At 42.3% G+C, this 26,854-nt stretch overlaps 1 protein-coding gene across 2 annotated transcripts; it reads left to right on the forward strand.

Annotated features, from left to right (window-relative positions):
• Window positions 1-555: 555 nt before the first annotated feature.
• USPL1 (ubiquitin specific peptidase like 1) lies at window positions 556-21,609 on the forward strand. 2 transcript variants are annotated; one of them, XM_064172733.1, is made up of 9 exons: window positions 556-717; window positions 6,713-6,879; window positions 7,450-7,578; window positions 9,554-10,208; window positions 13,886-13,972; window positions 14,368-14,497; window positions 16,588-16,713; window positions 17,351-17,511; window positions 18,734-21,609. In XM_064172733.1, exons 2-9 carry the CDS (start codon window positions 6,781-6,783, stop codon window positions 20,596-20,598), a joined length of 3,252 nt encoding a protein of 1,083 aa, XP_064028803.1. In that variant the 5' UTR covers window positions 556-717; window positions 6,713-6,780; the 3' UTR covers window positions 20,599-21,609. The 2 variants fall into 2 exon arrangements, with proteins under 2 accessions (XP_064028803.1, XP_064028794.1); XM_064172724.1 differs by lacking the exon at window positions 556-717 and having other exon boundaries at window positions 6,221-6,879.
• Window positions 21,610-26,854: the final 5,245 nt, after the last annotated feature.

The following is a 26,854-nucleotide window of genomic DNA, read 5'->3' on the forward strand; positions in this document are numbered from 1 at the left end:
TTTTACGCAGGTGTTCAATGAATTGCAGGTTAATCCTCTACTCCCTGCTCTGAGCAACGCCCAAAAGACACTGCCAGGAACGACGCGGCTATGAGGCGGCAGCGCGGTCCCTCGAGTTACCGGGCCGGCACTGCGGCGCACGGGGGGCCGCAAGCCTACGGCAAGTCGCGCTGCTGCCTCCCGTCAGTGAGCTGCAAACGGGCCAGGCTGCCACGCTTCATCCCTCCGGCGACCAGGGGGAACAGCTGCAGGTCCCCGCACGGGCAGGAGGCAACAAAACCGAGCAACGCGCCACCCAGCGCCAGCAGGTCCGACCCCACTGCGGTGGGCGGGCCGCAGCCCGGGCCGTCCCCTCCCATGGCTCTGCGCGGGGCAGCGGAGAGGAAGGACACGGGAGAGGGGAGGGTATCTCAGCCGTCGCTCGTACACGAAGCCGCGCAGCTCCGCTCCGCCTCCGTTGCCTGGCGGGAGCGGGACGGGGCGGGGCAACGAGGCATGGCGGCAGGGACGCGCCGGAAACTGCGCAGCCGCCGGGAGCGCGGCGGGGCGGGACGGGACGCGCTTGACGCTGCTGGGTGCCCGGAGGTGACGGCCGCCGAGCAACGGCCGTGCGGCGGGGGCCGCCGCTGCGGCGGCGGGCAGGTGGCAGAGCGGTCCCGGGACTAGCGGTGGGAGCGGTGGTGGCGCGGGGAGCCGAGGCGCGGCGGCAGCTTGCAGGTGAGAGCGTGGCTTAGGCCCGGCAGGCTGTGGCGGGGGCGGCGAGCTCGGCGTGCGCGGCACGCTGCGGGCCGCGCCGAGCCCTTTGGCAGGCTGCGGCGGTGCTTGTCCCGTGGGCTGTAGCCGAACTGTTTGAAAATGCCGACTTCCTATTTCATGTCAGTAGCTGTGTGGTTGGGCTGTGCGTTCCTTCTGCTGGGGTAACGCCTGATGAAAGCCTCCTGTAAGGAAGGATGCACTCGGTGGTGGACCAAGTGCACGTGTGTAGATACAGGCGTTCCCTTGTACAGTTTTCTTACGTTCTGACAACGAACTCTATAAATTTTCTTCTACAGCTTTTCCGTAGAGTATGGATCACTCTGGAAGTGGATTGTGAACTAAGGAGGCTGTTTTGGATAAACCTCTAACTATCGGTTTATCTGAAATAGTTGAGCACCTTTTGGTGTCAAAGGAAGATCAGCAGCAGCCAGCACACCGCGGTGGTTAGCACAGCCTGCCTGCTGGGTAGCTGGCACCCCACCCCTGTGCCCGTCAGCTACACTGCCTTGGGTCAGAGTCTGAGATTCTGTTTATACCAAGTCCCTTCCTGAAATCTCTTAGCTGCTAGCTATAATAAACTGCACTAGTTTAGGCTATATTTTTCTCACATTAACTGACTTAGAAAAAGTGCGTTAATATGAAGTCCCTGCCCCTTGGCATAAAAACATTTAATATGAGGACGTTTAAGAGGAGTCTGTAGGAGAACCTTTTAGAACAGCAGAGAAATAACATTGGAACTTATTTTGCAACTCCATCATTTTTATCTTTATTTGCATTAATCTATGTTAGGCTTCTTGCAGGAAAGAAGTTTGTGTTTGCTTCCACATAAAAGGGAGACTTTGTTAGGCCAACAATGTCATGTTATTGCTGCACTTAATAGAATAAATTCTGGCCAAAATTGTTTGGGTGGTTTATTTTTCTTTTTTTTTCTGGTGGCTGTAAGTTGAATCTTTGTAGTTATGACCTGAAACAAAGAAAAAAATACACTGATTCCTTCTTGTATAAAGCACAAAGACTCATTTGTTTCTTTTAATCTTTTCAGTATCCCCTTGATATTGAAAGGAAAGGCAGCTTCTAAGGTGATTTGGTGATTTACAGGAAGGTAAATTTTAAGGGTCCTTTTAGCCTTTAAACAGAGAGAAGATCTCACTCTAATCAGTGTTCTGTTACCTGCTTACTGCAGTTTGCTGTTGCCTCTTATTCATAAGATACTGTTTCATAATGTACAGCTCACTACTGTGAAAAGGTCTACATACCTTTTACCATAGAGTCAGGCAGTGAGCTGGGTTGGAAAATTACTTTAAGCATGATCAAGTCCAGTCCCTGTGCAGTAAGAAGGGACATCTTCCACTAGATCAAGTTGCTCAGAGCTCCAGTCAAACTGACCTTGAATATTTCTGGGGATGGGGCATCTACCACTTCTCTGAGTAACTTGCTCCAGTGTTTTGGTAAAAAATTCCTCTATCTTTCTTATAAGTCTCCTTTCAATATTGACAGCTGCAATAAGGTCTTCCTGGAGCTTTCTCCATTCTGAACAGCCTCAACTCTCTCAGCCTTTCTTCATAGGAGAGAGGTGTTGCAGCCCTCTAAGCGTTTGTGTTGCCTTCCTCTGGATCTATTCCAGCAGGTTCATGTCTTTTCTAAGGACTCCAGAGCTGGACCCAGTACTTAGGGGGAGTTTAACCAGAGCAAAGTAGAGGAAGAGGATGATCTCCATTGAGCTGCTGGCCATGCTGGTTTTGATGCAGCCCGGATTGCAGTTATCTTTCTGGGCTGTGAGCATATGTTGCCAGCACATGCCCAACTTTTCATCTATAAATACCCTCAAGTCCTTCTCCACAGGGCTGTTCTGTCACATCATCCCCCAACCTGTGTTGATACTGAATGTTGCTCAGACTCAGGTGCAGAACCTTATACTTGGCCTTGCTGAACCTCATAAAGTTCATGCAGGCCCACCTCTTAAGCCTCTTGAAATCCCTCTGAATGGCATCCCTTCCCTCAGGCATATTGACTGCACCACTCAGCTTGGTGACATTCACAAACATTGTTTAGGGTGCACCCAATCCCACTGGCTGTGTTATTGGTGAGAATATTAAATGGTATTGGTCCTGGTACAGACTCATGAGGGACATCACTTCTGGTTTGTTATGACATTGTGCTGTTGACTGCAACTTCTGATGTGGCCAAGTCAATTCCTTAGTCATCTAACAGTCCATTGCTCAAACCTCTCTTCCGTCCTTCACTTTTTCCTTGTTCCTGTCCTCTTCCCTCTTAGCTCTTTAACTCATCAGACCTTTTTATAGGCCAGTTTAACTTTGTGAGTTCAGTTAGCTTGTGGAAAGTCTGACAAGGATATGAGCTGCTGGGGAAGGTGGAGAAGAGAAAAGAGTCTGCAGCAGAAAGCTGTTCCATCAGTTCATCTACTTGAGGAAGCATAGCCATATCCTTAATAACTATACCAAGTTCATAGCATGTTTTTCATTACATTTTTCAAGTTTCCAGGGTAAAGAGGCATACATCATTTAATACATGGCCCATTAAGCTTGAAAGCACATTCCTGTGTGGTGTCCCATCTCTAATGCAGATATTACACATTGCTGCAATGGCTTGTTTCAGTACTTGATACAGCAGTCATTAAATTGGCTGGGTTTCTCGATCCAGTGCCCAAATTTTGTACAGTGTGTGAAGATCACTAATAATTTACTGCAGTAGTACAAATGCCACTTGGTTCCACTCAGTATCCAATACTGGCAGATGCCTTTTATTTGCTTTTCATGTTTATGTCTGAAATAAAAGGACAATTAATTTAAAAAAAAAGTTTGTTATATTCCTAAATGCAATATAAGTCTTGGACTCCAGTGCTGTAGCACTCTTGCTGGGTGATTGCAATAGTTGAGGCAAGTATTGTACATCTCAAAACAGTATTTAAGCTTTAAAAAGAAGGGCAGAAGTAACAGAACAATACTGGAAAAAAACCCAAACTTTCATTTTGAGAGGGATGATAAGGAAAACAGAGAACTTTCAAAGAAATAAATATGTTTTATAAAGCTGAGGCAGGCTTAAAAAGGAGTAGCTTGCAGGTTATTAGTGTTGCTAACCTTATTGAGCATGTTGCGTTTATGTGATGAGAAATTGCCTAGAGTGAAAATCATTTGGTCTTTGTATTTTATTTGCTCTGGAAAGCTGAGGCTACTTCAGGCCAAGGAATTGACTAAAGTCCCCTGAACAAGTTAGAGGCATTTTCTTACTGGCTATAACATGGAAAGTAATGTTAAGTGTTTTAGTTGGGTTGATATCTGCACAGCTTGTAATTGTAGTGTAAAAAAAATCAAGTTCCTAGTTAGACTAAATACCTGATTAGAGTTGAGCCACAGTGTGATAGTGCTGTTGCCACTGTGTGAAAAATTGGAGAGCTTCCTTTCCTTTGTAGTCCAACAGGCTTGTATATTCTGAGCTAATTCATTCATTTTTACCTCAGCTGAGCCCAGGACCGTGCTGTTTTCTGTGCAGCTTCCAACTTCAGAAGCTAAACATGGTGTGCTAGTTTGAGACTAGCTGGAATATTTTGGTGAGAAGAATTAGGTTTTAGGCCATGAAAAGGAAATAATGGTGATGTCTACTTCACTCACAGGCTTGCTGAAATGTATAAAAACAAGAACATAAAACACAGAGAACACAGTTGCAGTGGCTCTCTGTTGCAGCTGGTGCCTGTACTTTTCTCCCTAAAGTGCTTTCTGTGTAACTAATCCTGCTTTCTGACCCTCCTGGCCAATCCTCCAAACTCACCTTGCATGTAACACAAAGTCTGGGGTAAGGTAGAGGGGTGGAAAGAAGGTGGAAGAGTGGTTGGGAGCCCCTCCTGGGGACTCTGGTTTCTGGGAGAGCTGTTGTGTTTCTGTATTACCTTGTATATAGCTATATATAGCTGTATATACTATAAATATCTGCATGTATGTTGTGCTAAGCTGTAAATAGAAGGCTTCATTCATTAATTTCCAACCAGCTGAGTCTAGTCTGGGTGATTTCATAAGAATGGGGGGTTGGGGGGGTAGGGTGGGTAACACCCAAACCGTCACACGTGAGCTTTAAGGTACATGGATTGATACTTGATTTTCTAGTATTAAATTATAACTACTAGGTTTATAAATCAGGGTATACTTTCTTTATGTGTTGCAGCCCTGTAATTCTGACAAGTGCTGCTGAATACATCAAAATTGTCAATAGGACACACTACCATCTCATTTTGACCCTCTCTTAAGTTCTTACTGAGGGCTGATTTGAAACAAATTGTTACTTTTTTACTACTGTGGTGCTTTTTTTTTTAAATTGAAATAATTTAATTGAATTATTTTAATTCATGCTCTTGGCTTCCAGCATTCTGTCCAGTTCTGTAGGGTCTCTCCCTGCCCAGTATTACAAACAGGTTTGAGTTGAGCTTGTATTTGCACAGGTCTTCAAGAATGCCTGGGGATTTTTTTTTTTAAAGGACCTATAATCTGAGTTAGTGCTGTAGTGCAGGAAAGTGTTAAAGGGCATCCTGCTGTGGGAGAATATCTTACACAATACAAGTCCAGTGATGTGTCCCCATCATAAGGAGAATACAGAGCTGTTTGAGGAGGGCCACAAAGACAATCCAGGGGATGGAACACCTCTGGCAGCTGTGAGGATAGGCTGAGGGAGCTGGGCTTGTGCATCCTAGAGAAGACTCCAGGGGGACCTTATAGCTGCCTTCCAGTACTTGAATGCATCCTACAGGAAGGTTGGATAGGGACTTTTCATAAGAGTGTCTAGCAATAGCACAACAGAGAGTGGTTTTAAGCTGAGGGAGAATAAGTTTAGATTGTGTCTTAGGAGGAAGTTCTTCAGTATGAGGGTGGTGAGATTCTGAAATAGGTTGCCCAGAGTGGCTGTGGATGCCTGCTCCCTGAGGGTGTTTAAGACCTGGTTGGATGAGGCCTTGAGCAGTTGAATCTGGTTGAAAGACATCCCTGCCCATGGTGGGAAGGTTGGTGTAAATGATCTCTAAAGTCCTTTCCAAGCTGAGTCATTCTTTGGTTTTATAAGTAATGAAAAAGGAACAGTTGTGGCTGAGGGAAAGATATTACATTGATGACTTTGCAATTTAACTTACCTTAAATTTTCTCCTGCATCTTAAAGAGATATTCTAGTTATTTCCATTTGGAGTCAGCAGGACCAGATCTGGGTCTCTGTGTTTTTCTGGCTGATTCAAGGTGTAGCCTCAGCACCATTGAAGGAATGAACTTTAGGAACTGCATTCTGATGTGCACTTGCTGAAGTTTCCTGCCACAAAAGAGTCTGTGTAATGTGTGAGATAAAAATTTGCCCTGAATTCAAGAAATAATTTGAAATAGAACATGCAGTGTCACTTGTAAAATATGCAATAGAGTTACACAGCAACAGTACTGTGGAAGAGCTTTAGTTTGCTAGGAAGTCTATAATTAGGAGAGGTTCCCAAAAACTGGCAGTAACTTCAGGGTGCCCTTCTGTAGTTAAAAACTATGTTTGCAGGATAAACTTTGAATAGTTAACTATGAAATAAATTAACTCTTTTTAAAGCTGCAAGAGTGGGGGTAATTTTCTGGCTGGTTGCTTTTATCAGACGTTCCTCAGCAGCAGCCTGTGACTGTATGAGATCATTCATTGGGTTAGGTGCAATAAGCTGGGATGCCCAGGCAAATAATGTGAGAGACCTTGTAGAGTGCAAGCAATAGATAAGCTTGCAAATTCAGGTCCCAAGCTGTTAAAACTACTATGTGGCTTAATTTACAGTTTTGAGTTCCTAATCTGAACAAGAAAATAAGTATTTTCAGTTAAGAAAACACTACTCTAAATTAATTTCTACAGAATATAAAGGCTGTGTTACTGTTGGTATATTTTTTCCCCAAAAATTGATCTAATATTTCTTTAATTGTTTTATTCACTTCTTATTTTTCAGGAGTCTTTGAAAAGTCCTTAGTGGTCATGACATTGTTACAAGTGACATAAATTAGCCAGTGGCTCAGAATGATGGATACCCAGAAGACTACAAATGGTTTGCAAGTGATTGGAGAAGGGACTGGTATAGGGAAATCGACACTCCACATGGTGGGGTATTTGGGAAAAGTCAGTTGAAACTTGTTTTACATGTGTGCAAAGTTCATATTTTTCTCTGCTTTGAGAGATTTTTAATTGGTCTTAATTTTACCAAAAAAAACAAAACCAAAACACCCAAATTATTTTCCACGGAAATCTATAACAATGGCGAAAGATTCTTACAAATAAATCTGTGCCTATGATTTTTTTTTTAAACTGGCACTGTTTTTTGTGACTATCTGCATTTCCTATGAACATTGATTTATCTTTCAAAGATCTGAACACAAGTTCCCTGGTGATAAAGAGTCCTATGGTTTAGTTCAAGTGGATCGAAATGTTGCCTTGATCGTGTTGTTAAAGATAATTCATTATATATTTGAATATTTAAATAAAAAGATGCATTTATTTAGAGCCCTCTACCATATGAACAGATATATCTTAAATATTGAGGAATGTAATCTGTTTCTCGTTTAAAATATTGTATTAGGTATTATATTTAGAACTTGCATGTTGGTTTTCTGTCTTGGTATGTGTGTATGTTTTACTTTGAGATAACACATGAAATACATAAATCTGTGCTGCTTTTTTTCTTTTTTTAAGACCTCTAACCTTGTGGAAACAACTGCAGATGAATATTGTCCAGTCTGCAAAGAGAAGGGGCAGATCCACCTTTTACGGACTTACCGCATTAATTTTCAAGAGTCCATTTTCCTTTGTGAAAATCCTCAGGTATTACATTAATTAATGGTTTTGGGTGTGTGGAGGCCTTTACCTTCAGTAGTTACACCTCTGAGTTCTGAGATTTCCTTGGTGGTTAAGCTGACCTTTGAGATAGGACCCCTGTTAGTCCAGATGCTGGATGATCTTTTCCTGTATGTGACAAAAGTATAACTAGCGTTCGTACATGGAGTGCTTAGGTGTAGCTTGCTACCCTAAAGAATTAAAAGCTATGCTGACAGCACCAAGCTGTGTGGTGTGGCTCATATGCTGGAGGGAAGAGATGCTGTTCAGAGAGACCTTGACAAGCTGGAGAGGTGGGCCCAAACTAACCTCATGAGGTTCAACAGGACCAGATGCTGGGTCCTGTATCTGGTTCAGGACAATCCCAAGCACCGATACAGGCTGGGCAGTGACTGCCTTGAGAGCAGCCCTGGAGAAAAGGACTTAGGGATGCCGGTGGAGGAGAAGCTCGATATGAGCCTCACAGTGTGCACTTGCAGCCCAGAATGCCAACTGTATCCTGAGCTGCATCAAGAGAAGCAGGTCAAGGAAGGTAATTCTCCCCCTCTACTCCATCCTAGTGAGACCCTAGATTGAGTTCTGTGTCCAGTTCTGGAGACCCTATTACAAGAAAGAGAACGGACATTCTGGAACGTGTCCAGAGAAGGGCTGCAAGGTTGATGAGAGTGCTGGAGCTTCTCTCCTATGGAGACAGACTGAGAGAGTTGGGGCTGTTCAGTCTGGAGAGGAGAAGGCACTGAGGAGGCCTTATTGTGGCCTTACAGTATCTGAAGGGGGCCTACACAAAAGCTGGGGAGGGACTTTTTAGGGTGTCAGGTAGTGACAAGACTAGGAGGAATGGAGCAAAGCTAGAAGTGGGTAGATTCAGATTGGATGTTAGTGTCTCACCATGAGGGTGATGAGACGCTAGAACACATTGCCCAGCGAGGTGGTGGAAGCTCCATTCCTGGAGGTTTTTAAGGCCAGGCTGGATGGGGCTCTGAGCAGCTTGATCCAGTGTGAGGTGTCCCTGCCCATGGCAGAGGAGTTGGAGCTAGATAATCTTGGGGTCCCTTCCAGCCCTGACAATTCAATGATTCTATGATAAAGGAGACTTTGGTGTATGTAACAGGGGAACACAAGTAGTACCAAATAAATTTCTGTGTCAATCGGAATAGAAGGTAAAATTTTGATGATTTATGTACTAATATCTGACTCGTGCAGATGTGAGTCTCCCATTTTACCCCTTTTTAGATCTGAGTAATGTAGATAGGTTTGGAATTATAATCTCTATTGGTTTGGTTTGATTTGCTTTTCTCTCCTTTTGAGTTTAACCGTAGCTGAATTTCTCTGCTGCTTAATGTTTGAGTCGTGATTTTGCTGGCTGTCCTCCACTGTTTTATGTATGTGGCAGGAGTGTACCAATCCCATGTGGACTGGTGCCCTTAAACTAGGCTACATAGGAGTCTCTGACCTACTTTTCTCTTTCCTCTCTGCGTTTAAATAATCATAGTGTCATTCTGGAGATCAGTAGTAGAAATCTGACTATATTCTGGTTGGAGAGTAGCTGTGTATGTAAGGCCCTACCAACACTTGGTCTAGCCTGGAGGCTAGACAGTTTTGGCACTGGTAGTCTCCCAGGCCCAAGATGATAATGCCAAATATGTACCCTAAAGGAATGGATATAGCAGAATAACAGAAGACTCTCTTTAGCTAATTAGGTTGCTTTCAAAGGATGGAAATGTTTATTGGAAAAGTTTTGTTGATTGTCACTACTGATATACTTACTTCACAATTGCTTATGAGATGGTGGTTAGATAAAAACACCTTCCTGTCATATGTGTTGAATTTGTATATTGATTTCATTACAATATCACTTTATCAAGTGACATTGCATTTTAAGAGTACGGTTTGTCCTTTTTTTAGCTCTTGTTCACCTGAAATGGCTTTGTAGATTTCACTGTAACCTCTTTCTTTCCTTTAGTGTATCTACCCACTTGGTTATAAACCGTTAAACAGTATAATTACTTCTGCTGATACAGAAAATCACCAAGTTTCACCTACTCATAAGAAAAGGAAATTGTTTGTTATCAGTGACTTGTCTCCTGTTGAATCACATCCAAAAAAAGCAAGAACTAATAATGTGAATGTTGAGTGCAGCATTAATGCAGACTCTGTTGCCAAAGGCTATCCAAATAGTTTCTGTATTCCCAAGTCAAGCCCACATGACGTGTTGCAAAATGACCAGCGAAAACCTGCTAACAGTGTGGAGTCCCGTCTGCAGAAGGTCGATTTTGAAACAACCACCAACACCAACAGCTATCAGGAAGGTCCAACAAAGACTTCTAGTCCCAGAACACAGCCCTTGGCAAATTCTGAGCTTTGCTCAGCAGCATCTGAAGTTTTACTTGAAGATGATAAAGGTTCCGCTAGTAACAAGGATTTGTGTCTTCAGTGGAGAAACAGACATAAGCTTTGCTGGTTGGATTGTATTTTGTCAGCACTCGTGCACTTAGAAACACTAAAATTTACTCTGGCAAAAGAATATAATGGTGAAACATCTTTACTCCAGAAACTCTTAACAAAATATGATCAAGCAACTGTGCTTCTGAATAGCTGTAAAAAGAACAAAGTAAAAGGTGAGTAGATTTAGCTGCTGGTTTTTTACATATAGACTGGTCTTACTTGCTACAAATATGTGGAGTTCAGTACAGTTCACTTAAATATGCCTCTGTTCTATCTCAGGATTACAAAAAATGACTTGCAACTCACCACTGATTTGCAGAGTTAGTGTGCTTTACCTAGCAGAATCTTGGTAACCTCTGAAATTGTATCTCTTAGGGCAAACATGCACAACTTTGAACGTATCGCACGCTAAGCATCTCTCAAATGTTGTTGTTGTATCCCACATACATAATTCACAGATTCTCTAACTGAGCCTTACTTTATTTCCTTCCCCTCTGTTAATTAGCATACTTGGTTGCTGTTCTGATCTTAAAAATAATTTCTGTTGTGGTTTATATCCTTGCATAAATGGGCACTTGCCTTGTCACACCCAAAATAGCACAGCTGGGAGCATACGTTCTCTTTTGGCTCCAGCTACACTCAAGGAAGGAATGCTTACCCTGCAAGCTGTGCTTCCTCACCTCCTGCAGTCAAAGTTAGTCAAACCTGGTTCATATTGGCTGGAATAGCTTAGTGAGTGCTCACATGCAGATTAACAGGTTTGAGGCCTGTAACCTCCAGGCACAGGGGTAATGGTGGGCAGCTGGGGAGCAACATTCCGGGCAACACAGCTGAAGTCAGAGAAGGATGAGTCGCTGTTATGTGTTAGTATGGCCTCTGATCATTTTCTGTTCTGTGGACTCAGTTTAAGACTCTGACCTAAGATCTGCTTTCTCTGAGGACAGAGTGTGGTAGTTTGAGGGGTCCCAGGTTCCCTTAAGAAAACTACAGAGATGAAGTCCCATCCCATTGGGATGGACCTGGTCATCCCAGGATATTGTAATACTGTTATTCTGTTCCACTTTCCAGTATCACAGTTTATGAAGCAGTGCCTGGCTGATATCTCTCTCCCTTCTCTTCTCCTCCTTGCCTTTCTTCACTTCTTTTCTCCGGCCAGAGCGAGCATCCCTACTTATCTCATGGCTTGTGTGGAGGAGATGGCTTCAAGCTGGCAGGGAGTTTTGAGCTGCATCATGCAGCCTGCTGAGGCCTTGTAGGCCTAAGATAGAGAGGTCAATAGTGGCCTACTGCCAGGCCTGCTGAGGGTGGAAGGGGTGGGAGATTCTAGATGGTTTTAGTCCGATAGACTTGGCTTAGCTTGTGGATGTATTCATTCTACCTGATTGCCTTTTGCATATCTGCACCAGTAAATAGAATCTCCCTTTAAACTTCCCATCAGTGTGCAGTATCTTTGTTTTTACTCTTCAAAAGGAGTAAGTGTCGTTTCTGTCCTCCAGTCCCAGGTAGCTTGTGGCCCTAAACTGGGACACAGGGACGTTGGGGTTGTTGGATGACAAGAAGCTCAACATGACCCCACAATATGCATTTGCAGCCCAAAAAGCCAAATTCATCCTGGGCGGCATCAAAAGGTTGACCACAGGTGGAGTGAAGTGATTCTCTTCCTCTATGCCACTCTCACAAGACTCCCTGCAGTTTTGGGGCTGTTGGAGTGTGTCCAGAAGGGGACAACAAATATAATAGAGGGGGCTGGAGAACCTCTCTATGAAGAAAGGGCTGGGAAGAGAAAAACTCCAGGGATACCTTTTATCAGCCCTGCAGTACCTAAAGGTGGCCTATAAAGAAGATGAAGAACTTCTTACTAGGGCATGCAGTGATTGGACAAGAGGACATGAAACTGAAAAAGGGTAGATTTAGATTAGGTTAAGGAAGAAATTCACTGTGAGGATGGTGAGGCAGTGGAACAGGTAACCCAGAAAGGTTATGAATGTTCCCTTCCTGGAAGTGTTCGAGACCAGATTAGATGAGGGTTTGAGTAACCTGTTCCAGTGAAGGATAGCCCTGCTGATGGCAGAGGGACTGGAACTAGACAATCTTTAAAGGTCCCTTCCAACCCAAACCATTCTAAGATCAGTCCTCTTAAACCAACCCAGTGGTGTCTCAAGTCTATACTTTGAAGAGTTGGAGGATTAATACAGATGTCTGGTTAGCCAGCACCTTCCATGATTTATTTTGTTTTCATTAAACGTTCCAGGAAAGTTGTGTGTTTTAGTACATACAGTCCCAGAACAGCATTAGATAACTTGAAAAATGTCTTTGCTGGGGAAAAACGATAGGTGTATATATATAAAAAATATTTAATCCACCTTGTGGTACAGAAAACATACCATTTTAAAGAGGGGAGGAAAAAAAACCAGAAAGATTCTGATTTAGCTCATATACTCTGCTTGCTATAAAGTCCATATGCTTGATTTTAGATTTTCAGCTGTTCTCTGGAAGCCTTCTACCATCACAGAACCTGTCTGAGGTGTTTTTTTCTTTTCCCCCGGTTGTGCTGTATTTGCAAGGGAACTCTGCTGTGCAAGAACTCTTAAATGGGGATGGAAGGTGTTGGAATACAGTGTTTCAGTCTGGAGGAGAGGAGGCTAAGGAGAGGCCTCATTGAGCTCTACAACTAGCTGCAGGGAGGTTGGAGCAAGAAGGGGGCCAGCCTCTTCTTGATGTCAAGCAACAGGACTAGAGGAAATTATTTCAAGCTGTGCCAGGGGTGGTTCAGGCTGGATGTTAGGAAGTAATTCTTCACACAGAGGGTTATCAAGCATTGGAATGGCTTGCCTCGGGCACTGGTGGAGCTACAATCCCTGAAGGTCTTTAAGCAGTGTGTGGACCTGCTGCTAATCCCTAAACCAGATCAAAGGTTGGGCTGCATGATCTTTGAGATCTCTTCCAACTGGATGTTTTCTGTGATTCTGTTGTTTCAGATAACTTAAATATTTTCATTTCCAGGAATTGCTGCAAAAGAAATTAGGTTATTTGGGCTACAGCAGAGAAGAGATTTCATGAAGAGTATTGTGTAGAATAGGTGTAGTGTTTATTCTGCCCTTCTGTTTCATTTTCCAGCATCCGTTGAATATAGTTGTTTTAAAAACAGTTGCAAGCAGTTGAGCTGCAAGAAACTTCTTTACCTTTTCTATAGGTACAGATTTTATGAGTAATATGTAGTTTCAAGAGCTATTCTAAATCCTTTTGTTTGTGCAGGTTATGATGATGATTATGTACTAGAAGCTATGCTCTTGCTTCTGCTTAAAGAATGATTTCTTTTGGAAGGAACAATGTAACTCGCAGGTTTAAAATGCTACGATATATAACGCACATTAAAAAACTACCGTTCTAAAGACCGACCTGTGAAATTAGCATTTAATCTGGAACAGCACATTTCAGTGTTTTATTATGAATTGTGTAACTTCATTAGAAAGCACGTGAGCAAATTTTTGCCTATTTGATCTTAATGTTTTAAAATCTCCAATTCTCCAGGGTTTTTAATGTCTGGTTACACTATCCTTAAATGTTGTTATTATCTATCTCTTGGTAGGAGCGCTTTGGTCTTTCTGGTTACACTCTTTGGTCTTTCTGGTTAGCAGACCACAGGAAAGTGTTTGTAGCTTGTGTAATTTTTCAAATGACTTAATGCCAAGAACTGGCAATTTTTACAACAGTTAAATTTAACAATGTTAACAACATGAAAAGCATCAGTCCGAGGAGTATGAATGCATGTTAGGAGTGCGTATGTGTGTGAAAGCATGGAGGTGTTACACATAAATACATGAAGACATATATTATTTTTTTTCTTTAGAGGTGCTTCCAAAAGCAGAATCTCATCTCATTGAAATCAGAAATAGAATGTTTACACAGCTTCAGCCTCAGCTTAAGTGTGAATTGGGTAAGTAATTAGTGCAGCATCTCAGTACTTAGTTTCAGAAAATTACATGTAAAACCTTTTATATCAATCAGTACATAAAATATCTATGTACATGCAAGACAGTTTGCAAGAACATTTATTATTTTAGTGACATTCACAGAGTTTACAGTGTGATCTGCTGGTTTGTCTCCTGACTTTTTGCTTTTTAGAGTGTGTATTCTCATCTTTATGCTGTAGTCATGAAATTGTCATTGGTAACAACCTAATAACATAGATCAATTTCTTTATTGTGAGGATTAGAAACACAGCCTTTAAGGGATAACTGGAAATAAAGTCATAGTAATAAGCTTCTCTTGAAGTACTGAGAGCTGATTTCAGATGTTCAATGACTTTTTTTTTCTGCCCCATCTTTGAAGGTAAGGAGGAAAGTCCAGTGTTTGCTCTGCCTCTACTCTTAAGAATGGATCAACAAGCTGAGAAACTATTCTTGCATTCATTTTCAGTGAAGTTTGAATGTGTGTGCTGTGGCTGCAAAGAGCAGAACTGGTGAGGTTTTATTTCAGTAGCTTCTATATAACTGTCCTACCTTACCTTTTTAAATTTGCATATAACAGTTTTCTTCAGATCTCCAGGCTTTTTTCAGCATAAGCTTGTGGATGAAGTTCCAAATGTTCTGCTTTTATAGGCGAGTGTTTACAAATAGTTTACTGCTATGTCGTGTCTTAGGAAACTATGTTACCATTTAAGTAAGAAAGAAGTAATGGGCAACTGTGTGAGTCCCTGGCCATGCTTGGAGGTGAGAGTATACAAATTGTTATGGTTCTAAAGAATTGGAGCTGGGGTTGTTTAGCCTGGAGAAGAGGAGGCTCAGGGGCAATCTCATTGCTGTCTACAACTACCTGAAGGGAGGTTGTAGCCAGGTGGGAGTTGGTCTCTTCTCCCAGGCAACCAGCAACAGAACAAGGGGACACAGTCTCAAGTTGTGCCAGGGGAGGTCTAGGCTGGATGTTAGGAGGAAGTTGTTGCCAGAGAGAATGATTGGCATTGGAATGGGCTGCCCAGGGAGGTGGTGGAGTCACCGTCCCTGGAGGTGTTGAAGCAGAGCCTGGATGAGGCACTTAGTGCCATGGTCTAGTTGATTGGATAGGGCTGGGTGCTAGGTTGGACTGGGTGATCTTGGAGGTCTCTTCCAACCTGGTTGATTCTAATATATGCATGGTACGCTTTCCTTGTTGAAGAGTAAGTACATCTGGTTACTTGAAGGAAACTCTTTTGTATTTCAGACATTTATATATTATTAAATCATCTATTTACTTAAAATCTCACTGAAGGTCTGCAGAAGAGATGCAGAAGTTGCAAGAGTTGGGGCTGTTCAGCATGGAGGAGGAAAGGCTCAGGACCTTATAGGGGCCTTCCAGTACCTGAAGGGAGGGCTACAAGCTTGGGAGGGACTTTTTGCAAGGCCTTGTAGTGATAGGACAAGGGGAAATAGACTGAAGCTCAAGGACGGGAGATTTAGACTCAATATTAGGAAGAAATTCTTTACAGTGAGGGTAGTGGGACACTGGAACAAGAGGCTGTGGATGCTCCCTCCTTGGAGGTTTTCAAGATGAGGTTGGATAAGGCATTGAACAACTTGGTCTAGCAAAAGGATGTCAGTGCCAGGGGTTTGGAACTAGATGATCTTCAAGGTTCCTTCCAACCTAAACTATTCCATGGATTTATATCTGTTATATTTGTTTGGATTACAGAGAATCAGAAATTCTCTCGTAGAATTTATCTCTTTTTAAATAGTCTTACTGGGAAGTAATTTCTTGAGAATTTAGTTCTTTGCAGCTGCAGGTACAAGCCAGTAGTTTAAGCTCCTTTTAGAGTCAACAGAAAAAGAGACCTTCAGAAGACAGCTTACTTTACTTGAAAAATACCTCTTCTCTCCACAATCTTTGATTTATACAGTTAAATTGTAGGTACCCAAGTGAGGTGAGATTAATAACTGTCTGCTATGCTGCTGGCTAATGTGTTGTCCTGCTTAACAAGATGTGCTCAAGAGCCTTCATTACATACTGTGGGATTTTGTGAAGGTGAAAACTCCAGGTTAGGTTGAATAAAAAGGAAATAATTTTTGTGGCTGATGAATGAATAAACTACATTATTTCACTTTTAATATCCCATACATTGTATTCTCGTACAATATAACCTCTTTGTAAGCTCTGCTCTGAATGCTCAGTGTTTTGAAAACAGGACTTTGTATAACATGGATTCTGAGGTAATTGTTACTGCTTCCCCCTTTCCTTGAGATTCTGTATTAGCTAGTAAATTGTAGGCATCCTGGTACAAGCGCTATCTAGGGTGATAAGGAAGCAGACACAACATGCTAAGGGAGAAAGCAAATGATGGGCTGAAGGGCACAGAGCTGCTGAAAAGACGCAGTGACTGATACTGTTTGATAGAACTGGACGCAGTGTTGACTTGGATGTGTTGCCGTCAATGTCACACAAATGGTACCAGTGTGAACAGAATTTGTCTTTGTCATAACGTTTTCATATTTTTTGTCCTTGTGATAAAGTGTATTTGTTTATTGCTTTCTGATCAGCAACTCAACTTACTTTTGTTTGCTTGTGTCTCTTTGCATCAAGGTTTAGGAAAACGCTAACAACATTCACAAATATAATCCCTGATTGGCACCCACTTAAGGCGGTTTATGTTGGACCATGTAATAACTGTAATGACAGATGCCAAAGAAGACAGATGATTTTGGAAAAGTAAGTTTGAATGTATGAAATGGAAAAATGTATCACTCTGAGACTTCATTTCTTTGAATGTATCATTTTAAAACCTTGGGTTTACAGAGATGATGAATTTTAAATGCTGATAAATACTCACTTTTAAAGATTAAGATCCTTCTTAAATGCTGAAAGGGCAAATAGCATATAGTTGAAATGAAGGAGAGCAGTGTTTAACATGATGACCAGCACATGTGTTTGAGCCCCATCATAAATACTTACTACCAAGTAATAAGTATAGATTGCTGCTGTCCAGTGTCAGCCTTTTCACAGCTCCTGCTATTGGTTGATAAAACTGTTGTTTGATCATCTGTTTACTAGTTTGACTTGGGAACAATGCCCTTTCCTACTGTGGTTATGGCAAATTGTTTCCTGTTTTTCACCTTTTCCCCACTTCCAAATTCCCTTACACTGTGGTGATTTTCTCCCCTAATCTATAACAAAATGGAACATCCAGCTGGGGTGTTCTTTTCCCTTGACTGCTGTGCAATCTGTGAAGAGCCCTGTGTGGAAGCAGAACAGTAACTACAGAGCTACATACTCTTTGAGATGTCTTTCATTAGGAACTTTTGCCATGGTTTTGTTGTAGTAAATGGGTTTTTTGTTTCTTTTTTAGAGTACCCTCAATATTAATGTTACATTTTGTTGAGGGATTGCCACATAACAACCTGGAGAACTATTCATTTCAGTTTGAGGGAGGCACCTACCAAATAACATCTGTTGTTCAGTATCAGACAGATAAGAAGCACTTCATAACCTGGTCTTTGAATCCTGATGGTAAGAATCATAAGTTTTATTATAATGCTTCACAAGTCTACATCAAACACTATTTTAAAGGTTACTGCCATAGTCTCCACAGCCCATAAATAATAACAAGGATTTCTTTTGTCTGTATCATAAACTTCATATTACAGTTTTGTGAATAATTGTGTGAACTTTGCTTCTCAAGGTGAGGTTTCAGTTTGGTTTTACTGATTTGGTCAGCAGTGTTCTCTCCTACACTGTAAACACCAGAAAAGTTATTTGGATAGAGTTGTTTCCTGTCATAACTTTATAAAAAATAATACAGTTTGAGCATGGCTGTGGGACAAAAACTATTGAATATTTTGAAGCCTTTTATGAATCTTTTATTGTCTGGAAGCGAGAGAACCTATAGAACTACTACCAGTGTTAATCAAGTTTCTTCTTATTAACTTTACTGCACCTGGAAGAGTGAGAGGTGGGAGATACAAGTGTTAGAAACTTTAGTATCACAGTATCACCAAGGTTGGAAGAGACCTCATAGATCATCAAGTCCAACCCTTAACCACAGAGCTCAAGGCTAGTGATGGTATGATGACTGTACCATTGACAGAATTCCATAATCAGTGAAGATGAAAAGTTGGCATTTTAATTTTTGTGCTTCTGTAGAGGATCTTATCAAGTGCTGTGACTTGGAAATTGTCTAAAACATACTGCCAGAGTTTTAAGAGGAAGTAGGAAGAGGAAGCAGCTGGGACGTGCCTGGTTACTTCCTATATATCTTTTTTTAAATTCTTAGAGCTGTAAAATATTAGCTCATGATCTGTGAATGATTTGCAGGTGATGAGGCAGATTCTTAAAATGAGCAGTTTCTCTTAACCCTCCATGCCTCACATCCTGACATTGTCAAGGTCTGCAGAGAAACTTTATTTGAGAAGTGGTTCTTCCCTCAGACCTTTGAGGGTGTTTTCAGACAAGATGTGAGAATCATTAACTCAGACAAAATAAATGACCTAGCCTTGGTTTTTGTTTGACTTATTCTGACCTGTAGTAATATTGCTGCAAATTATGCTTATGTTTGGTCTTTTTACAGTGGAAAACTCTCATTTTTCTCTGGTGTAATAAAGAATGGAGGAAAAAAAAGTCCTTTGTTTTCTGATCATCAGGGGAGTGGGTTAATAAAAGTGTTAGTCTGAGGGTAGCAGTTTCAGTTTTGAAAGTCTCTGAGTTGCTATACTGGTTGCTATTTATTTTTCAGGAACTTGGCTTGAATGTGACGATTTAAAGGGGCCATATTGCAGGAGACATAAAAGATTTGAAGTTCCTCCTTCAGAGATTCATATTGTTATCTGGGAAAAGAAAACATCCCACATATCAGAAGAACCAAATTCACGTGTTCAGACTAAAAATACTGAAGATTTTCCTCTCAATAATGTACGGTTGAATTCCACAGTGCTGCACTGTGCTGATAATGCTGTAGACAACACAACTGCAGAACACTGCAAAGAGGACTCTGTAAGAACTCCAGATAAGGAACAGCAGTGGGTACCTGAGGATGAAACTACTGTTCACAATGGTTTAGAAAATCTGGCACATGATGACCTTATAACCCTGACACTTGAAGAAATTGAAGTTGACTCAGAAGGTAAATTGCTGCCGAACGGACAGATGGTGAGGAATAACCTTGTCGAAATGGGCACACTGCAACAGCAGGAATCGGCTTTTTCACCTAACACCCCATATACAAGAGAGTTTGATGGAGCTATCAACAATAAATGCATGTTATATGAAAATTCCAGTATTTGCTTACCTCTAGAAGAGTTAAACCCAGAAAATCTTGCCTCTCCTGTGCCCAAAATACAGAACCCTGACCCACGGGACTCATTACATGCTCTCAGAGCAGATAGCAGAACTAATTTACCTAACAGAGAACATGGATTAAATTCAGAACTACAGCTGAGCAAGAAGTTGTCACCAGTCAAGGGTGTTACACAACAATCGCTTGACTTGAAAGATGCAAGCAAAATCGTAGGTAATTCTCAGGTTGTCATTTCCACTGCCAATAAATCTTTTCAGCCTTCACACAAAGACCAAAAAAAAGGATTTGTAGGAAGTTGGGTCACAAAATTATTAAGCAAGAATACTTCTTTTGTATCTTCAAGTGCCTCATCTCTCAAGAATCAGAGAAGCTGCAAATCTCCCTCAATGCAAAAAATAAGTGAAGTGCAGTTGCCAGTTAAGGGAGCAAGTAATTTTGGTGGATTTCAAAGCAGAGGTACAGCCAAGACAACGGAGACCTCAAAGCCAGTGGTTCCTCAGAGTGGTAACGCTCCTCCTTTACCAAATTTCAAAGGATTTCCTCAAAGCACTCGTCTTCCAACAGCAAGTCACACCAGCTTTTCAGGTCTGGCTTGGAATAAGTCAGGAATTACACTGGATACCTTGGGTAAAGTGACTCAGCCTCATTCACCTGGCCGTAACTCTGTGAAGGCAGAAGAGTCAGATAGTGACAAAACAAAAAAACTTCGCCTAAAACTGTTGAAAAAACTTAATGCTAAGAGGAAGAAGTTGGCTTCACTGGATAGGCTAGCAGTGGAACAGATGAAACAGGAGAAACCTGTAAGCGGTGATGTAAGCATCCCGTCACAGACTGCATCTCACAACGACAGTGAATTGCTGCAGAGCCTTTTGAGCGAGCTGCAGTATCAGATTGATGCTGCAGACAGTGAATCAGGGTGCACTAGCCATAGTAACAGCGATGAAATACTGGCAGAACTACTGTCCCCTACTTCAACTGTTGCTTCATTAGAGGCTCCCAAAAGCGAAGAGGAATGCATGTATATGGAAATGGTGGATAGCAGTGTTCCAGTGGCAGTGTCTGATGAGCAGAGCAACGTGTCACATACAGCAGCGACAAGTGAGGATCACAATTATTACAGTCCCGTAAAGAACAACCACTTGGAACTTCTTACAGTAAGCAAACCCAATGTGAAAAAACTTGCTTTTGAAAGCCCTATCAGGGAAGATATCTTTGAGGACTTCTTCTCCATTTCAGCACCGAGCTCAATGGCAGGTGACATAGATTTACCTCATTTTGATGAAACTCTGTTTGAAACTTGGTAACTCTTCAGTGTCTTGGTTTTAAGTATTTTTCAATGTGACATATATTTTGAAGCAAAGCACTATTAAATTATATTTTCTAGTTTAATTGCACCCTGGCTGTACTTGAACAATGTACATTTGAGGCATTTTTTTCTTAAAATGTTATTGTAGCCAACAAAGAAGGTTTTAATGCATTTTATGTTTGTGAGAAGCAGGCTTTTTAGCTGCCAGATATGAAGATTTTTAATTACAAGCTGCTTTTAATGTGGGCAACCTAACCCATGTTCTACTGAGTTTGAGAAATAATAAATTTCAGTAGTTTATTTAGGTAGTAGTGATTTACAGGACCACCCAACCCATGGAGTTATTTTGTTCAACATTAAAGAAAAAAACTTTCTGTAATCAGAGATGTGTATCCTTTGATACAAAGAGCATCTGCAACAAGAGAGGCAGTCATTCTGTGTTCAGAGTGACTGTTCTATAAGCTCACCCTGGTGTATACACCCCTTGGATCCATGGAAGGATGGATACATGGTAGAAATTTTCCTACGTATAGCTGCAGCATGTGCTGAGTTTTCATGCTGGGTAAATGAAAACATAATTTGTCAGAATATTCTTCTGAGCCTGGTTATTTTTCAGGTCCTCAGCCTTACTCTACCAATAGGTGCAGTTCAACATAATTGTTATTACAAGGCATGGCTACAGATTTAAATGGTCTTGGATTGCTTCAAACAGATTTAAAAAGTACTTGAAGAACTGTCAGCAGTGCTGAACTCACCCTGCCAAGGTGTTTCTGTTGCAATTAGGTACATATTTATCAAACTGGCACTTCAGGCAATAAATGGCTTCATTCTTGAAATGCAAATCTTTGGAAAGAACTGGAGTTCCTTGTTTGTTTTAAATGCTGTTATTGGTAACATTGCAATCAAAAACAGGTGAATGGATTCTGAATGTAAAGTGCTAGTGTGCTGCTGATGAAACTCTTTTGCCTGTTTGTGAATTCCTTTATTAAAAAATGAAAAGCTGACCAAAGTTAAGAGTTCTGTTTATCAGTGAATAACATAGGTGCCTCTCTGGGACTTGAGTAGCTTTCCAACCAATGGTTTCTACATATGCACACCAGTAAAAAGTGATGTGTCTCCCAACCCTGACTACTTCCTGCAGAGGTTTCCCCAAGCAGTGGGGAGCTGCCTTCAAGTGTAGATACTGTCTGTGACTGACTGGACTGCAAATACCTGCAGCTGTCATGTGGGAACTCCACCACTGGCTTGGAATGTGGCACACACTTGGAGGTAAGTGAAGCAGCAAGCCTGGGGTTGGCATGACTCAGAATGCAAAGGGCCACATCAGGAAGAGACCTCTCTAAAAGATAAGAAAATCCTGGTGGTAGGGATCATAAGGTTAAAAGAAGAGAAGAGTATGGGCACACATCTGGGCATATATGCCTAGACAGAAGCAAGAATCTCTGGTCAAGCAGCACCTCTGCAAAGTGATGTTGCAAGTCCTTGGTCTGCAGCTGTGTGGGATAAAGCACTGGGTGCACATATGCATAGGAGCACCCAGAACAAACACATAGTGTTTGATTGAAGTCTGATAGTGCTGCAAGTTCTTTGATTCCTTTTTTCTGAAATAGTTAATAAAGGCGACCCTGTGCAGGTCTGTTTCCCTAGGTCTTTTGATGGTCTGGTCCTGTGAAAGTGTAAACTTCATGACCAAAGAAACCTCTTGGAGTTTGGTGGTTACTGGACTTCTTCTTTGGAGCTGGTTTTGATGCAGGGCTTTACTTGCCATAAGGAGAATACAAGGTGGTGTATTAGTTTTCTGTCAGGAATATGTTAGGTGGACATATAGCAAATACGATTAGTGAGCAGAAGTTAGTCACTGTAATTTGGAGGTTTTATCAGTGTTCCAGGGTGATTTTCCAGAAATCTAATGTCTGTGAACACTTGCAGGGATTATAATTTACTCATTTTTTCGTTTCTTCTATCACATTATCTTGGCAGTTGGTCTCTTCTGATTTGGGAAGGACACAGTTGTGGCATGTACAGATTTACAGCTTTTAGTTCAGAGACAGCTCTGCAGTAGAGGTAGCACTCTGTTTCAACTCTTGCTACTTCGTGATGTGTTCAAACACTTCTTGTGGAAGAGCATGGAGAAAAAAAGAGCCACTTCCTTGCATCCTGCCTAGAATAAATCAGCCCATCTGCAAAGGAGCTGCCTGGATGGATTTGTAGCTATATACCTGCTAGAGCACTGTTCTAGAAATTCATTGTGGTGCTCATTACAAATCTGATTTTGATGTGGGTTTTGGGTTTTTTTGTGGCTGGCTATTGCAATTTATTCTTTCAGTACCGGGGTTTGCTTTAAATAATTATTCTTTTCCTGACAATGTATTAATCAGTGAGTGGGTTTTGTCTGTTCCATTTGGAAAGCTAAACAGCTGCTGTTCTCCATGCGAGCCCCTTTGTGCTCAGAGCAAAGCATGATACCTTCTGAGCAGATTATACAACTGTTAAGTGTGTGCTGTGCTTTAAAGTCCACCAGGATTCTGTCTCAGAGTGAAAGAGATTACAGTCTAAGTATAGATCTAAGAGCATGCAGGCAGAACAGAGAGAGGAAAAGTTTAACAGAGAAGGCTGAGGAAGTTTGCAGCATGCTTAGTTTTGCACCATTATGTACAAACACAGTGTAGTTGTTTACAGGATGATGCTGAAGCTGTGCTGTGCCATAGAACATGGTGGAGCTATGGAGCTCATGAAGGACAGTGGATTATGGAACAGAAGTCTAAAGAAGCAGGCCTGACCTACATCTTGGGGGCCAGGTACCTGCAGCTTAGGTTTTCTAGAGAGAGGATGAGGAAACATTCCTGAGATGTTTCTCCCTGGACATGAGTCTGTATTTCTCCCTTATGTAAATTACTATCTAAAGGGGCTTGTATAATGCCTAAGGCAGGATTTGGGCTACTTATAATCATGTTGCATCCAGAGGGTGGTGCTCAATGGTTTGAGGTCCAGATGGAGAGCAGTGACAGGTGTTCCCTCAGGAGTCTGTACTGGGACCTGTGCTGTTTAATATTTTGATCAATGATATAGACAGTGAGATCGAGTGCACCACCAGCAAGTTTGCAGGTGACACCAAACTGAGTGGTGCTGTTGATATGCCAGGGAGACAGGATGTCATCCAGAGGGACCTGGACAAGCTGGAGAGGTGAGCCCAGGTGAACCTCATGAGGTTCAATAAGAGCAAATGCAGGGTTCTGCACTGGAACAATCCTCACTATCAATACAGGCTCAGGGGTGAGCTGATAGAAAGCAGCCCTGTGGAAAAGGACTTGGGGATGCTGATGAACAAGAAGCTGGACATGAGCAGACAGTGTGAATTTGCACCCCAGAAGGCAAATCACATCTTGAGCTGCATCAAAAGTCGAGTGACCATCAGATTCTGCCACTTTGCTCTGCTCTGGGGAGACCTCACCTGGAGTACTGTGTCCAGGTCTGGTGCCCTCACTTCGGGAAGGACATGGACATGATGGAGCAGGTACAGAGGAGGGCCACGAAAATGACCAGGGGGTGGGAGCACTTCTGCTACAATGACAGGGTGAGGGAGCTGGGGTTGTTCAGCCTGAAGAGGAGGAGGCTCCAGCAAAACCTTGCAGGAGCCTTCCAGTACCTGAAGGGGGGGCTGTAAGAAGGCTGGAGAGAAACCGTTTACAAAGGCCTGTGGTGACAGACAAGGGACAACGTCTTCAAACTAAAGAACAGATTTAGACTGAACGTTAGGAACAGATTCTTTACTATGAGGGTGGTGGAACACTGAAATAGGTTGCCCAGGGAGGTGGTTGAGGCCCTGTCCCTGGAGATACTCAAGGTGAGGCTCAACAGGGCTTTGGGCAGTCTGGTCTAGTTGAGAATATCCTGCTGACTGCAGGAGAGATTGGTCTAGATGATCTTTGGAGGTCCCTTCCAGCCCAGACCATTCCATGATTCTCTTGTGGGGCTTAGGGTGAGTAGGCAATGTATTCAAATAACCTGTGAGCTAGAAAGGTTAGCAGTGTGCTGGGAAACCCACCACAGAAGTACCTGACAAGGAAGCATCTCCCTCTCCTCTTTAGAAAACTGAGCGTTGGTCAAAAAAGAACACTCCCAAGTGCTGCAGTTAATGGCACAGTGTCAGAATTTAAACCAGGGATGCGTGGCCTCCTTAGAGGTCGATACTGGAACCAGTGCTGTTTCACACCTTTGTTCGCAGCATAGCCAGGGGAATTGAGTGCACCCTCGCCGCGTTTCTGTGATGCTGAGTGGGCAGATGACACCAAGCTGAGTGGTGCAGACAGTACACTGGAGGGACTTTGACAGGCTTGAGAAGTGGGCCTATCACAGGCTATGTGATGAGTGGATTGAGAGCAGCCCTGCAGAGATGGACTTGAGGGTGTTAGTGGACCAAAAGGTGTATGAGTTATCAATGTGTTCTCACATCCCAGAAAGCCTATCCTATCCTGGGATACATCAAAAGCAGTGTGGCCAGCAGTGCTATTTTCCTTCTCCACTCATGAGATTCCACCTGCAGTACTGCATTCAGACCTGGGGCCCCCAGCACGAGAATGACAAGGACCTGCTTCAGTGGATTCAGAGATGGGACAGGCAGGACACAGAAATGATCAGAGGTCTGGAACACGTCCTGTATGAAGACAGGGTGAGAGTTGAGGTTACTCAGCCTGGAGAAGAGAAGGCTCCAGCAAAACCTTGCAGCAGCCTTTCGGCACTACAAGGAGGCTTACAGGAAAGATGAGAGAGGACTCTATCGGGGATTGTAGTGATAGGATGAGGGGTAATGGTTTCAAACTGAAATAAGGTAGGTATAGATTAGATGTAAGGAAGTTCTTCACTGTGAGGGTAGTCAGACTCTGAAACGGATTTCCTAGAGCAGTTGTGGATATCTCTTTCCTTGAAGGGTTCAAAGTCAGCTTGGATCGGGCTTAGAGCAACCAAATCTGTCAGGAAGTATCACTATTCATGGCAGGGAGACTGGATGACCTTTAAGGTAGGTCCTTTCCAACCCAAACTATTCTAGGATCCTAACTTTGGTCCTGGTGACTGGTCCTGTTGCAGAATCCTTCAATGTAGTTTCCAGAGATGAAAAGCTGAAGAGTAAGAGAGTCCCAGATTATTCTGTATTCCTCCACTAGTGGACTGTGTGTTCAACCTCCTTGGATTAGACCAAAGATGGCCCATAATTTTGCGTGTGAAATAATGTGTTTGGTCTTTTAATCGTGTTTCACATTTCCTCCATACTGTAACTCTACTTTTTGGGTAGGCTGTTTTACTTCACTGTATCCATGTATCTTCACAAGCTTGCTTTTCCTATTGGTCTAAGCAGAGCAAGAGATTTAAGTAATTGGAAAAGATTGTTTTAAATCCTATTTTAGAAATTTAATCTCAGTACTTCCTTTTTATTCCTCTTCCCTCTCTGCCTTGCTTTGCCTTTTGAAGATGAGATTTCTAAATGCTCTGTGCAGCAGCACCACAAGCATTACCATTAGCTGGCATTATCTCCAGCCAAAATCGCTGGCGGTTCTTGGGATAGCCAAACATCTACACCCGTGGCACTTGTTGTAAACGGGACTAGTTGAAATCTGAGTTTGGGGTAAAATGCAATGAGGCAGATTTAAAAGTTAGGAAATATTTATTAATATTGTCATAAATAACAGGCATAAATTTGCGCTCATGCAAGTTGAGGCTTTAATAGAGTTGCAGGAATCAAGCAATGTACAGGCCTGGGTGCGCAGGGAGTCTCTGCTCTACCCTATCACACACCTTTTGTTTTTAGTGTTCCCTTTTTATATCCCATTCTATTACATATTCATTACTAATTCTAAGAAAAGGTTGGGTTTTGCTTATCAGTTCCAGGAATGGGAGGTGTCTCTTCCACGCATGTCTCTTTTTACTCGGTGGTCCCTCTGGTGGTCTTCAGGGATGAAGTAAGGGATCTTCCTCAAGTGTCCGCTCCGTGAACTCCAAACTAGTCCTCTGTTTGCTCATGCCAAAGGCTGTCTCTTCCACCTGCCTCACTCCTCCACCAAGCTTTCTAGCTTCTAATTATTTATTGCTGTTATCTTAAGCCAAGTGTATGCTTTTGTGATGGTTGTGCAAGGAGGAGTGCAGCTCCATTCAAACCCCCCCTTCCTCCCTGTCTGTGGCCTCTTGCCACGAATTGATCGGATCAAATATATATTTCTCACAATATACTCAAAATAATTCCCCCAAACTTATTTGCAACT

Source organism: Pogoniulus pusillus, chromosome 3 (assembly GCF_015220805.1).
Source record: "Pogoniulus pusillus isolate bPogPus1 chromosome 3, bPogPus1.pri, whole genome shotgun sequence".
Classification (NCBI taxonomy): Eukaryota; Metazoa; Chordata; class Aves; order Piciformes; family Lybiidae; genus Pogoniulus; species Pogoniulus pusillus.

What these genes read in the sequence shown, in the direction of transcription:
- USPL1 (XM_064172733.1), top strand. Translation starts at nt 6,781, where the DNA reads ATGATGGATACCCAGAAGACTACAAATGGTTTGCAAGTGATTGGAGAA. An exon ending in TCCTTTGTGAAAATCCTCAG is followed by an intron (nt 7,579 to 9,553) that starts GTATTACATTAA and finishes TCTTTCCTTTAG; the next exon opens with TGTATCTACCCACTTGGTTA. An exon ending in AGACAGATGATTTTGGAAAA is followed by an intron (nt 16,714 to 17,350) that starts GTAAGTTTGAAT and finishes TTTCTTTTTTAG; the next exon opens with AGTACCCTCAATATTAATGT.